The sequence below is a fragment of the Podarcis gaigeae genome (genome assembly GCF_964106915.1).
Source record: "Podarcis gaigeae genome assembly, chromosome: 6".
NCBI lineage: Eukaryota > Metazoa > Chordata > Lepidosauria > Squamata > Lacertidae > Podarcis > Podarcis gaigeae.
This window is the reverse complement of record NC_139682.1, coordinates 57,027,271-57,039,626: the sequence shown is the minus strand read 5'-3', so window position 1 is coordinate 57,039,626 and position 12,356 is coordinate 57,027,271. Positions and strand designations below refer to the sequence as shown.

Here is a 12,356-nt window from a genome sequence, read left to right as displayed (position 1 = left end):
GCTGCTAGGCAACCGGGCAACGTTTCTCCGTAGATTCAAGAGGCCTTTTAGGAAGCGAATTTTCCCGAGGTTGGAGAAAACATGAAATTCACGGACTACTGCCTTAGCTCCGAAGGAACCGATGTGGTTCAAGCAACATCAAGTGATGAAAAATACCCGCCAGAAAATATCACGGATGGGTAAGATCTTGATCCTGATGAAGTAGCAGGCTCTTTCCTTGTAGCGCCTGAATATTGCTATTATATATCATGAGTTTTCGTGGACTAAAGTTCACTTTTCGGTGTATATATATAAAAAGGTTTACTTTCAGGTTTTATGAATGGTTTTTTACATCCTCAACTCGCATAATTATTTCCTTTGGGTTGGAGGTAAAACCCATCCATTTGGTTTCCGAAATGCTTTTAAATATGAACTTGAGCGTCATGGAAGAATATAGTATTTGTAGCCAGTGGTTTTTTCCCATAAAAAATGTTTAGGGGTACTCTCATTTTCCTACTCATATTGAAATACTGCCCCTCAATGAGGCCAAACTTAGATTCACAAAATGTTTAGGGGTATGCGTACCCCTGTGTCCTCCCCTGGGAAAAAACACTCTGTGTAGCATTTGTGTCACACATTCAAATAACCTAAGGCACAGTATAGTTGTAATAGGCTGCCATACTGTAGAATATAGGCTGAAGGAATTGTTCATGGATTTTTCACTTGTAAGAAAATATCAGGTCTTATCTGGGGGTGAGAGACTAGGTCATTTGAAGGTTGGATTTTTTTGTTTAATTTATTAACGGGTAAATCTAAATTATTTTTCTACTGTGATGAATTTGAACTCTAAGGTTTAATGAAGATAAGGTCAGAAGTGTACCTTTTGAAAAGCCATGTGTCTACTCAATAGTAAGCCCGATTGGGTACAATGAATGTTATTTCAATGGCATATATATTTAGCTTGTCATTATGACATATAAAAACATTTCATATTAAGTTGTACCTTGTCTCAAAAAGTGTAACATATCTATAATCCTGTTCTGGTACCATGTAAAATATAATATGATTTCCCCCCCCCCCCTCTATCATTTAAGGTCCTTGATATTGCTGTTTAGGGACCTTGCATAGAATATTATGGAAGAATTCCAAATATATGGTGAAAACAGTAATACAGTTAATGCTAACGTTTACTATGTTAAAATGCAACATTGGTATTGGAATGTTGGATGTCTTTATTATTGTAAATTGAATAAAATTTCTCTCTTACAGATATATCTACAATATATTTCTAACATTTTGCATTCATACAGGTTATTTCACTCTCTCTTAACAGAAAATCTGAAACCTTTTGGACAACAACTGGGATGTTTCCACAGGAATTTATTATTTGTTTTCATAAATGTGTAACCATTAGCAAACTCACAATCCAGTGTTATTGTGGTAAGTTGATGTTATACAGCTAGATGTTATATTAGCATCTTTTCCTAAAAAAAAATGTTCTTTTTGCTTTAGGTCACAATCCAAGCCCTCCCTCCTGCTGGTGGGCTTTTGTGTAGCAGTGGATCTGTATTCCTGCTTCTTGTGACCATAGCGGATGGTGGGGAGAGGCAGATGATCAGGCCCAAATTGGACTAGATCACTGTGCCAGCTCCAGGTCCCAGTGCTGTTGCATGACATCAATGATTCTGGCTTGGGATCCATAAGATTTAGGGCTGATTTAGCCCTGCCCCAGCCCACCATTAGAAGGCCCTGTTTCAGTGCCTTCCAGTGGTTACTGCCAGAAGGCAGCTCTCCACCTGTCCACCCATTTTTTGGGGGGCGTGGGGAGTGGGAAATTGGTTCTCACAGCAGCCCTATCCACCTGCACATTTGGCAACTGGCAGGGGCCCGCACAACTAGGAAAGCTGAGGAATACTGATCAGTGAGGTTTTGTGTAGGGTTCTGCGCTTGTGGTTCTATATAGGTTAGAGCAGCTGTGTAGAAAACTGTGTGAATGTGGGTGCTAGTTTGTGTATGAAAATACAATGGATAAAGTACAAACACTTGTGGGGTTTTTTCACATGCAGAGGGGATTCAACTGATCACAAGGTTATAGATACGTCCCAAATGCAACTCAGCCTAGATTTTCTGTGTCTTTTAACAGTTCTATATTTGATACTATCTGTGAATTGTCATAATTAATGAAATCTTAGGCATGATTGAACATTAATATTGTAATGTAAAGGCTAAGTACTACTTTGTTGATGAATTTTGTGTGAAACTAGGCAGCCTTAACCAAGAATTTCTTTTCTTAACACTGTCCTTAGTGCAGACATTACGGATTGAAAAAAGCGTGTCTAAAGATCCAGTTGATTTTGAAGAATGCATTGAAAAAGGTAATTCTTTACTTGATGTAACAGTTCTAATTAGGTGGATGATTGCAATTTGATGTACAAATCAGTTAAGGCTGCAATCCTATATCTCTTATTAGAAGGAAGTTCTATTGAACTCATTTGGAATAAGTTTGCATATACGAAGCAGGACTAGGATCAAAGCACACTTCTGTGATATCTAAGGAACCAATGGCTGGTTCTCCACAACTTCCAGATGCTGACTTGTTGCTGTTGCCTGCTTATAATTTGTTTTGTGCCATTCATTGAACAATTTAGTGCGTTTTATATTACCCCATCTTATAGGGTTGTTGGTTGCTATGATTATTCAGATATTGTATATGAAGTGCTTGGAGCACTTAGCAAAAGTGATCTATAAATATCTGTTACTATTTGGAACCCAGGTGGTAATTTCTTACCTTCCATGACAATATTTTTCTGGGAAGCTATTAAATGTTTCCTTTGTCTATGCCTGCAATTGGTCTAAGAGTATTTTTTTAAAATAATATAGCAGTGAAAATATAGTACATTTTGAAGGGTCTTTGATAACCTTGGGTAGATTATTATGGGAGAAGTTGCTAATTTTAAACTATTTTAAAGTGGATTACATTGTGGCCCTAATGAAGCTTGGGACATACCATCTACAGAGTGTGTTAACTTTATTGGAGTTAATTTAGATCTTTACTAGGATTATGAGTTTTTGCGCTCCAGTGAATTTTCAGATCCAGAATCTAAACATCATGTTACATATTAAGGTGCTGCTTGTTTGTTTTATGTTCAGAGTTGCAACATAAAGAAGGAGAACTTCAAACAGAAGAATTTTCGGTAAGTATATGCCATCTAGCATTAATGAGGTGTATGCAAAGAGTGCATAATGAATTTGTGGGGAAATCTTGAGTTAGCAAGGTAATGTAGACATTAGTAGGAGCTTGATAAAATCTGAAGCAATGTTTTCATGTTCCTACTAATATATATATGCCTATGTTACATTTAACTGCTAAAACATAGACGCCTTTGACAGTTCCATATCTGAACCAAAGTACTTTATACTTTTGAGTGATGACAGTTACCATTAGGGATTATGAACACTGACTGGTTTATGTATTTTTGCACATTTGCAGTGCAATCCTAAGCATGTTTGCCAAGAAGTAAGTCCCATTAAGCTCAATGGAGCTTACACATCAGTAAATGTATTTAGGATTGTACCCCCTGTAATGTGCAGGATTGTCAATATTCATCATTTTTTACATTAACTGTATTATATGTGTATATGTGTGAAAAGGAATAGTCATAATTATATCTATAGTTATATCTTAATACGAAATGTGTAGTAATTTCTCATGATACAACTTCTATCATCATAGTTTGCTAAATTCCCAAGCCTCTTAAATATTAAGCAAAAAGCAGCAATATAGAGGAACGCTGATTCAGATCAAATTTTAAAAAATCAATTTGAAATTTACTTAGTAGCCTGATCTTGACCATACCTGTCATCAGCTCACTCCTGTAACCTGATTGTAATTTGGGGAGTTTTCTACTACGTCTTTAGTATAGCAAGATTTAGATTCGGATTCTTTCTAGCATACAATGGTTTATTTTTCAATTAACTTAAGTATTCCCATGCTGAGTATCAAACAACTACAGAATACATTTCATCTAAAACTAAGCGATTTCAAATCATATTGATTTCAGTTTTTGTAAATTAAAAAAGCTCTTAAATCTCTCACATTGAAATTATTGCCATTGAAAAATGCTTCACTTGCACTGAATTGTGCCCATAGTTCTATAACTATTGATGTTGTTATTCTTATTCTTATTTCTTTTTGGCAGTTTCCTGAGATCCAAGCGACATACTTGCGATTCATTATTTTGTCTGGCTTTGATGCTTTTGTGTCAGTTCATAGGGTGACAGCAGAAGGAATAACACAAGATAGTGAAAACCAAACTTAATGTGCTGCAATCACAACTGTATAATTATTGTACTGATATTTGTATTATAGATTGTGTAATCCAAGCATTAAAGTATGTTTTCTAAACTGTGTCTTTTGTATATCTTTGTCACAGACTTTTTTGTTGTTGGTAAATTCTCTTAAACTATGTAGTAAATATGATACCTCTATTCCACTAGAACTCACCACTGCCTTCATCTAGGTTTATAAATGGAGCGTTCCTATTCACTCATGTCATGACCCCATTTGAGGGACATTCCTGACAACCTCTATTAATCTGAGACTATTTGAAATATTCCCTGCATTTTGGCCACTTCAGTGCTGGAGTGTTAGCCACTGTTATGCATCAAGAGGTCCTCTGACACAAATAAATTTTACAGTATTGTCAGAGCATTCAAAGTGGAGTGAACCACTTGTGTAAAAATGGTTAGGTATCTGTTTCAGAGGTATCCCTGACAGTTTTGATATCCCCTTTTATGAGTATGTGAAGTTCAAGCTTCTTGACAGAAAGATCAAATCAACATCAGAGCACACCATGCCAAACCCTGGCCAATGCACTTACATCCATTGGATCCTAGTCAAGGTTCGATTTTGCTCAGGATAGCAACCCAGGGGGACAGGGAGTAAATTACAAACACCCAAGAAAAACCACAAACTGCTGAATGTAACTGAAGCTAATTACTTGGTTTATTGATATATAAACAATAACAGAGAGGAAAATTGGAGATGATGTGAAATAGAATTATAAATGATACAGAATGCATACAGAAAATAGAATATATGAATACAATGAATGAATGAATGAATGAATGAATGAATGAATGAATTTTGTAATGAATACAAAATATGATTAAATATTTAGCCATTAGATATGATTTGCATATTGATTGACAAATGGCATGCACTGACAAAGCAATCAACATAACAGCTATCTCCCTCCAATCGATCTGCTGTAAATAATTCTACATTCCTAGCATATTAGAGCAATGAAATTCATAGTTCCCAAACATACAGCAATAGACCTGATCCTGTAGACCAGATTGTGAAGCAAGGTGGAAAGCAGCATGAAAGGATAAAACCATAAACCGTGCAACCTTCCCCTCCCCAAATAAAAGATGTAGAAGGACTGAGCATGCCTTTTATATCAATCAGCAAAGGGACTAGGGGGCTGGATCTTTCCATTAATTTTTTTCTTTCAGTTTTACTGTTTGCATGGACAGACTCCCATAAACATGGACTATGTATTACCATAATCCATATGGGAAAAGGAAGAAAGATGAACAAACGGGACCCTGTTGTACAAGTGGTTTTTCATGAAGGGACCTTTGACACACTACCAGCATCAGTTTGCCAAAACATGTTAGGCTCTCACTTTGTTTAGGTAATGTGGTTGCTTTTCTGCAGAATGCCAAGTCACTGGAAGCCTTGATTGAAAACAGCAAAAATGTGCACTCAGATTCAAGCAGCTTTCATAGGAAAGAGCCAGACATGGTACAATGTCCATTTTACTCCATCATGACTGTTCTACTGTATGCACAGAACATATCATCATGGTTGGGTGTGATACAGATGTAGGTCGCGCAAGACCCAGATAAGCAATGGTTAGGATCAAAAGGACCATATGACTAGTCTCAGATACACAAAGGGCCTTTGAGCTTGCAGTTTCTCAAAAAGTAACTTTTCACATCACATGCCATACTGCTTTTGAAACGGGAGAATTTCAAGTGTATTTTGGTAAATATGGCAAGGGTGGAGAACCTGTGGCCCTTGACATATTGTTGGAGTCCAGGTCCTATCAGGCTAAGGCAGCATGTTCAACCAAGCACGCTATATGGCATGGGGTCCCCGGTTTGTTTTTTTAAGCCAAATGTAAAATAATCTCAACAGGTACATTTGTATACTTGGGAATGCTTAGAATATCTTAAGAAGACAGATTCATAGGTAGTGTTAACCACAACAAATAAAGGTAAAGGGACCCCTGACCATTAGATCCAGTCGTGGCTGACTCTGGGGTTGCGGCGCTCATCTCGCTTTATTGGCCAAGGGAGCCGGCGTACAGCTTCCAGGTCATGTGGCCAGCATGACTAAGCCGCTTCTGGCAAACCAGAGCAGCACACGGAAACGCCGTTTACCTTCCCGCCAGAGCGGGACCTATTTATCTACTTGCACTTTGTCGTGCTTTCGAACTGCTAGGTGGGCAGGAGCTGGGACCGAACAACGGGAGCTCTCCCCGTCACAGGGGTTCGAACCGCCAACCTTCTGATTGGCAAGTCCTAGGCTCTGTGGTTTAACCCACAGCGCCACCTGCGTCCAAACCACAACAAATAGTGTGCTATAATTGCACACTAGCAACTAACTAGTACACTAACACTGCTAGTTAGACAGATCCACCTAAAATTACAGTATTCCTTCCAAGGCATTTGTTCCAGCAATGGTCTGAGTTGGATGAATATTCAGGAATCTTCTGGCATCAAAATCTCTCCTGCATATTATCTATCCAATACAGCCTTAGAAAACAGAGAACTTAAAGCGATCTGTTATGGAATAAGCCTCCGTCTTTCACCAATGAAACCACCACCATCCAGCATTCTGTAGTTGGTGTTTCTCCTTTGCTCCTTTTGACAATATCAAACGATGACACTTAAAAGATGGTATGAGACAGTTTGATCATAATAATTTAGTATATTGTTTCTGTTAATATTTTTTTTCGTAAATCAGGTCACAGCCCCTTGTTTTAAGCTATGACCATCATAGACAAATATTAATAGAAACAAGACTAATAAATCTATAAAATAAAGTAAGAATTGGTTGTATCCAAAGAAGTTTTCCTGTTAGCGCCAAGACTTGCATGAACAGTAGTACTTCCCCTCCCAACATCCTTCTCCCTGCAATCTCATCCAGAGGGCAGAGCGACCCTCTCAAAATATTATAGGGTAAGAAAGGGAGAGGAAGTTCTATTGTGCAGGCAGAAGTCCATGCACTAATGGGATGACTTCATGGGTTGTATGTAACCTTTAATCAACAGACTATGATGTTACTGTATTGTTCACATATGAGATTGTTATTAGGCCTGTTTTATAGTTCTAAAGCAGTTTTTCCAAGACTTCACGTACTTCTTCTGGGTGATAATTCCAGGGTCCCACTCCACCCTGTAAAAGAAGAAATACCATTATTATGTCTCTGAGCAATTTCTAGGGAGGAGGATGCAGGTTGTACAAAAGTGATGCAATTAATTACGGATATTCCTCATCTTCATGAAAAGTATTTAGTGGGACAATATTTGGCATCAGCTAATTATTTAACAATTAGATGTCAAAAATAGAATTCAAAATGGTTTGCAATTATACAAATACTGTATCTCCCAACTAAGTTATTGTTTTCCATCTCATGTGAGATGAGAGGCAAAATTACACAAGTGATTACACTGGGAGAAAGGGTGAGAAATAAATTCAAGGAACTAAATAAATGCATGCTGTGTTTTTTTGTTAAGAAAAGCAGACTTGGACAGCTGTTGTTCTGAACAGATAAGCAGACACATCGCCCTCCTGCATTTCCTTCAGGTTCAAGTCACTCCCAAACTGCTTTTTCTCCCACAAGGTCCCAGGTGCTTGTTCATCCTTCCAAACAAGTACATGGAATTCCACAGGGCAAGGGGGAAAGGAACTAGATTTGGAAACCTTAAACTGGAAGAGGGTTAAACACCCCTTTATCTCTAGTCTGCTCAGCTCAGAATGGCAACCCTCCAAACCTGATTTCCTTCACACATTTCTTTGCACATATTTACATGTAATGCATATTTTGCAACTATACAAGCAGGAGAGAGAAACACAATGTAGTTGCCAGCGTAGCTAACAGGACGCCCTCCAGAGTTTGTTGGACTAAAACAGCTGGAGTAAAACTTCTGGAGTCTTTTCTTGAAGGCACTACGCAGGTTACCCCTGCAGTAGACTACTGTATCTCTTTCTCTTTAAGGAGATTCAAGTTGCAGTTCTCATAGGATCAAATCTTGGTAAAGTTAATGACATTTAGAAACAGATAGATAAATTCAAGTCAAGGTGGATTCCAAGTTAGCTCTAAAAGAAGACATTGCAATGGACATAGTCTCCACTTTCATGAGAAGGTTCTTGGTTGACTCACACCAGGGTAGGAATTATTCCATACCTTTTATTAATAATATAATCTAAGGCACTCAGACTACCCAGACCAACTATCATGTTGTGATACATGCTGTGCTGATTGCAAGGGTCCTACCAAACTAATAACATTTTAATTACCTTGTAGATAATATTTCCTTTTTGAAGGACATAAAGCCTTTCTGGTAGAGCTGCATACTTGGAACTGCTTAGGTTCTCCATTGTGTCTACAACCACTGGACATGGGGGATTCTCTTTCAGTAGGACCTGTGCAGCCTGGATACGATCTTGGAGGGTTTGATGACTTTTAATTGCAATATTGTTCTTAAAAACCCATCCATCTAAAGCAAACAGCATGATTAGGCTAATCATATAGCATCTAGACATAGCAACATTTATTAATATCCTTCAGAATTGTAGAATTGTGTGTCGGAGTATTAAGTTGGATAATAAAATTTGTATTTTAATCCAGTTTTTACTGATTTATAAATGAGGCAAACTTGGCAAAAAGTGGTATTCAACTTAAGTTTTATTCGGAGTAGATCTATTAAAATTATTGAACCTAACTTTGCCATGTTTATTAATTTCAGTGGGTGCATTCTCAGTGAAACTTAGTTGAATACCACCCAAAGTATTTAAGTCCTCATTTTTAAAATTGATGAGGCTAACCAAGCACCCTAGTTTTGAAGCATTTGTTTTGATTTTCAATACTGAGACCAAAAGGTTAACATATTTAGAGGCATACAAGCACTTTCTTGCATCTTCTAATCTCTTTTAAGAAATTAACAATTAAAACAGATACAAATCTGTGACCTTCCAGATATTGTTGGACTACAACTCCCATCATCCCTGACCATTGACCATGACTGGCTATGGCTGATGGGAGTAGGATTCCAACAACATCTGGAGGATCACTTGTTCCCTGTTCCTGAATTTAAAATATGCTATAGTAGTTAAGTTACTGTCTATGTGCTATGACAGTAATGGGGCACCTGAGGCCCAGTGGTGAGGGCGAATGTAGCCTCCCAGGCCTCTCTATCCCCAAGTGATATACCCTTCTCAGCCATGCTCCTCACCAGCCCTGATCTGTACCCTCCTTGAGTGTTTTTGCTTGACTGGATAGAGGATAGAGAGGGATGTGTGAATGTGTGTAGAAATTACCCATAGTAATATTACTTTACCTGAGGCATGAGCTTCTTCAATGTAGATTATAAGGAAATCTGCTGCAAATCTGAAGTCTTCGACGAGCTTCTTGAATTTGCCAAATTTGAACATAAATGAAGGTCAGGTACAGCTTCCAAATGCCAAGACCAAAGGCCTCGTTTCTGCAACAGACATAAGCAGTCTTCAAAGTGTAATGAAACTAGAATTATAGTGTTTTCCTTAAAAAGTACCAGTCAAGAATTCTTCCACATTCCTTGTACGCAGGACATCTAACATTTGATCCTATGGGAACTCAAACCTTGGGAGGCAAGCAGGATGGCATTCTACTAATGTATCCCATTACAGCAAGGATTTCTGCTTGCACAATGGGACTTCTTCTGCTCCTCTGTGCACACCCTGCACCCTCCTCAAATCTGTTCCATTGGGTTAGGGAAACTCATAGAATGCATTTAATGGGGGAAGGGGAGGAGAAGGAGATGGAACAATTGCCTTAGTTCTATGCCGGATTCCACACATTCATTTTCCAGTATGCTAAGGATGCTTCCATTTATCCTGCATCTCAAATGGGCCACCTACAACCTCATAGAATCATATAACTGAAGAGTTGGAAAGGACCACAAGGGTCATCTAGTCCAGCCCCAGAAATGTAGGAATCTTTTCACCAATGTGAGGCTTGAACCCATGACCCTGAGATCAAGTGTTTCATGCTCTACTGACTTAGCTAGCCATTATGATCTTCATGGTATCTGTTAAGTTGTGGGTGAACATATCAGATGACACAGTGAGTCTTCAAACAGCTTTTGTTTATTCACAGCCCAGAACAGAACTGAACTGAAGGGTACAGCCAGCCTGCTTATGTAGAGCTCCACTACAACGCAAGAGTAACAACTTTCTGTAACTATCCAATCACTGAACGTCACTTTCAATTCCTTATTTGCATATATGGACCTGAGTGAAAACTATCTACAGTATCCCCCTGCTGGCCCAGGGTTACATATGCTTCAGGTTACATACGCTTCAGGTTACAGACTCTGCTAACCCAGAAATAGTACCTCGGGTTAAGAACTTTGCTTCAGGATGATAACAGAAATCGTGCTCCGGAGGCGTGGCGGCAGCGGGAGGCCCCATAGGCTAAAGTGGTGCTTCAGGTTAAGAACAGTTTCAGGTTAAGAACGGACCTCCGGAACGAATTAAATACTTAACCCGAGGTACCACTGTACATAACAGTATCACCCTTTCATGACAGTCTATGAAATATCTTTCTTTGGTTCTTATTCCAAAACACATTTTGCCTCAGTCATACTCAGCAACCAAGAACGTGCAGACCATACAGTGTAAGTTTTGAGAATGCGCATATGCATGCTTTGACTTTTCTGTGCATTTTAAAGACTTTGCAGTTACTTATAAAGTGCAGCTTAATGATTGATGAGTATGTTGTAAGAGAGAGCAAAGTGTGTTTTGTGTTTGTTCTTTGTCCTGACAGTACATTTGGGCAACCTGGAGCTTTAGTAATCACTGTCTCTTTTCTAGACCCACATCATGTGCTTAAAAGAAATTCAATGCATTTTCAAAGCATATGGTTACCGGAAACTGTCATTTTCTCTCCTCCCTCTTGTCAGAACTACAATTCCTTACACCCTTACCAGTCCCCATAATTCTTTGAGGGAAGTTATGTGCTTTGAATGTATGGTCTGGATCTGACCAGGGAAAAGAGAGTCTGAGATCTGCTGCTTACTTACTGGAGTTCTTCTCAAGTCATTAATATGCACATGAAATAGAGACCTTGCCATTTCACCACCCAATTTGTTCATGGTAAATTCCAGGTAATTATCTCTGGCCTGAGTTGTTTTGTGCCTTTTGTAACCTTCCCCAATTTTCTCAATATGTTCTGGCTCTATTCAGGCTGCACACCCACCCACTTAATTATTGTTTAATGTGGTGTCTAAATTGTCAAACCACGGTTCACGATAAGCTAACAGTACAGAATCAGAAACCATGTTTAGAAATGAGTTACCAAACAGCAGTTTGTGTTAACAAATACCAGGAGACCTTTAAAAATATTCAACTTACCATGCATGAAGTCCAGTATGTGACATATTTCCCCTCTAAAATCTACTAGAGGGGTGTTAGGAGCAGGACAGCCTTGAAACACTTCGTCTTCTAGCCTTTGCCATCTGACTTTCAAGACGAAGAGTAAGTACTGGAAACTGAAGAAAGTTGGACCCCAGTTTTCATAGTCGAAATTGGGGTTTCTTGCCATGCTGCTCTTTCCCCCTTGTTTCAAAATATATCTCTTTGCGGTAGCTGGGAATAAGATCAAGCAGATTTTACCAACAGCCGTAAAGAAGCACACTTCAAAGAGAATCCATAACTTTTGCACCAATGTCCTGATTCTGAACATCTTGCCAGAATGAGAGACTGCTGTGTTGTGCAAAGTTGAGAGAGGGGGAAAGTAGATGAAGTAGCTTAGCTTTTGAACATGCATATGCAAGACTTCTGCTATTGGCTCACCAACTGCCATTCTAAAGGTTACGGTAAATGAAATGTTAATCAGAATAAATAATTTGCAGTTTCCAGGAATCAAGGGTGTATCCCTTCTGCTGTGCTGTAGGGTTTGTACTTGTTCCAATAGTATTTCGGTGCACCAATTATTATTGCTGGAGGATTCAGAACCAGGATCACATTTTAGAATGATTTAATTTGTTTGAACTGAGGAATATGAACAGGAATTACATTTTTTGTTTGTTTTTTTATCATAATTC

At 38.6% G+C, this 12,356-nt stretch overlaps 2 protein-coding genes across 2 annotated transcripts; one reads left to right on the top strand and one right to left on the bottom strand.

Annotated features, from left to right (window-relative positions):
- The first annotated feature begins 37 nt into the window (after positions 1-37).
- Positions 38-4,384, top strand: IFT25 (intraflagellar transport 25). The gene is made up of 5 exons (XM_083742712.1): positions 38-179; positions 1,313-1,419; positions 2,286-2,354; positions 3,130-3,173; positions 4,179-4,384. The coding sequence occupies exons 1-5, from the start codon at positions 82-84 to the stop codon at positions 4,296-4,298; spliced, it is 438 nt and encodes a 145-aa protein (XP_083598838.1). The 5' UTR covers positions 38-81; the 3' UTR covers positions 4,299-4,384.
- Positions 4,385-4,962: 578 nt separating this feature from the next.
- Positions 4,963-12,130, bottom strand: DIO1 (iodothyronine deiodinase 1). The gene is made up of 4 exons (XM_083742692.1): positions 11,665-12,130; positions 9,612-9,755; positions 8,572-8,771; positions 4,963-7,446 (listed from the first exon to the last, which is right to left on the bottom strand). Exons 1-4 carry the CDS (start codon positions 12,113-12,115, stop codon positions 7,381-7,383), a joined length of 861 nt encoding a protein of 286 aa, XP_083598818.1. The 5' UTR covers positions 12,116-12,130; the 3' UTR covers positions 4,963-7,380.
- Between the last annotated feature and the right edge of the window lie 226 nt (positions 12,131-12,356).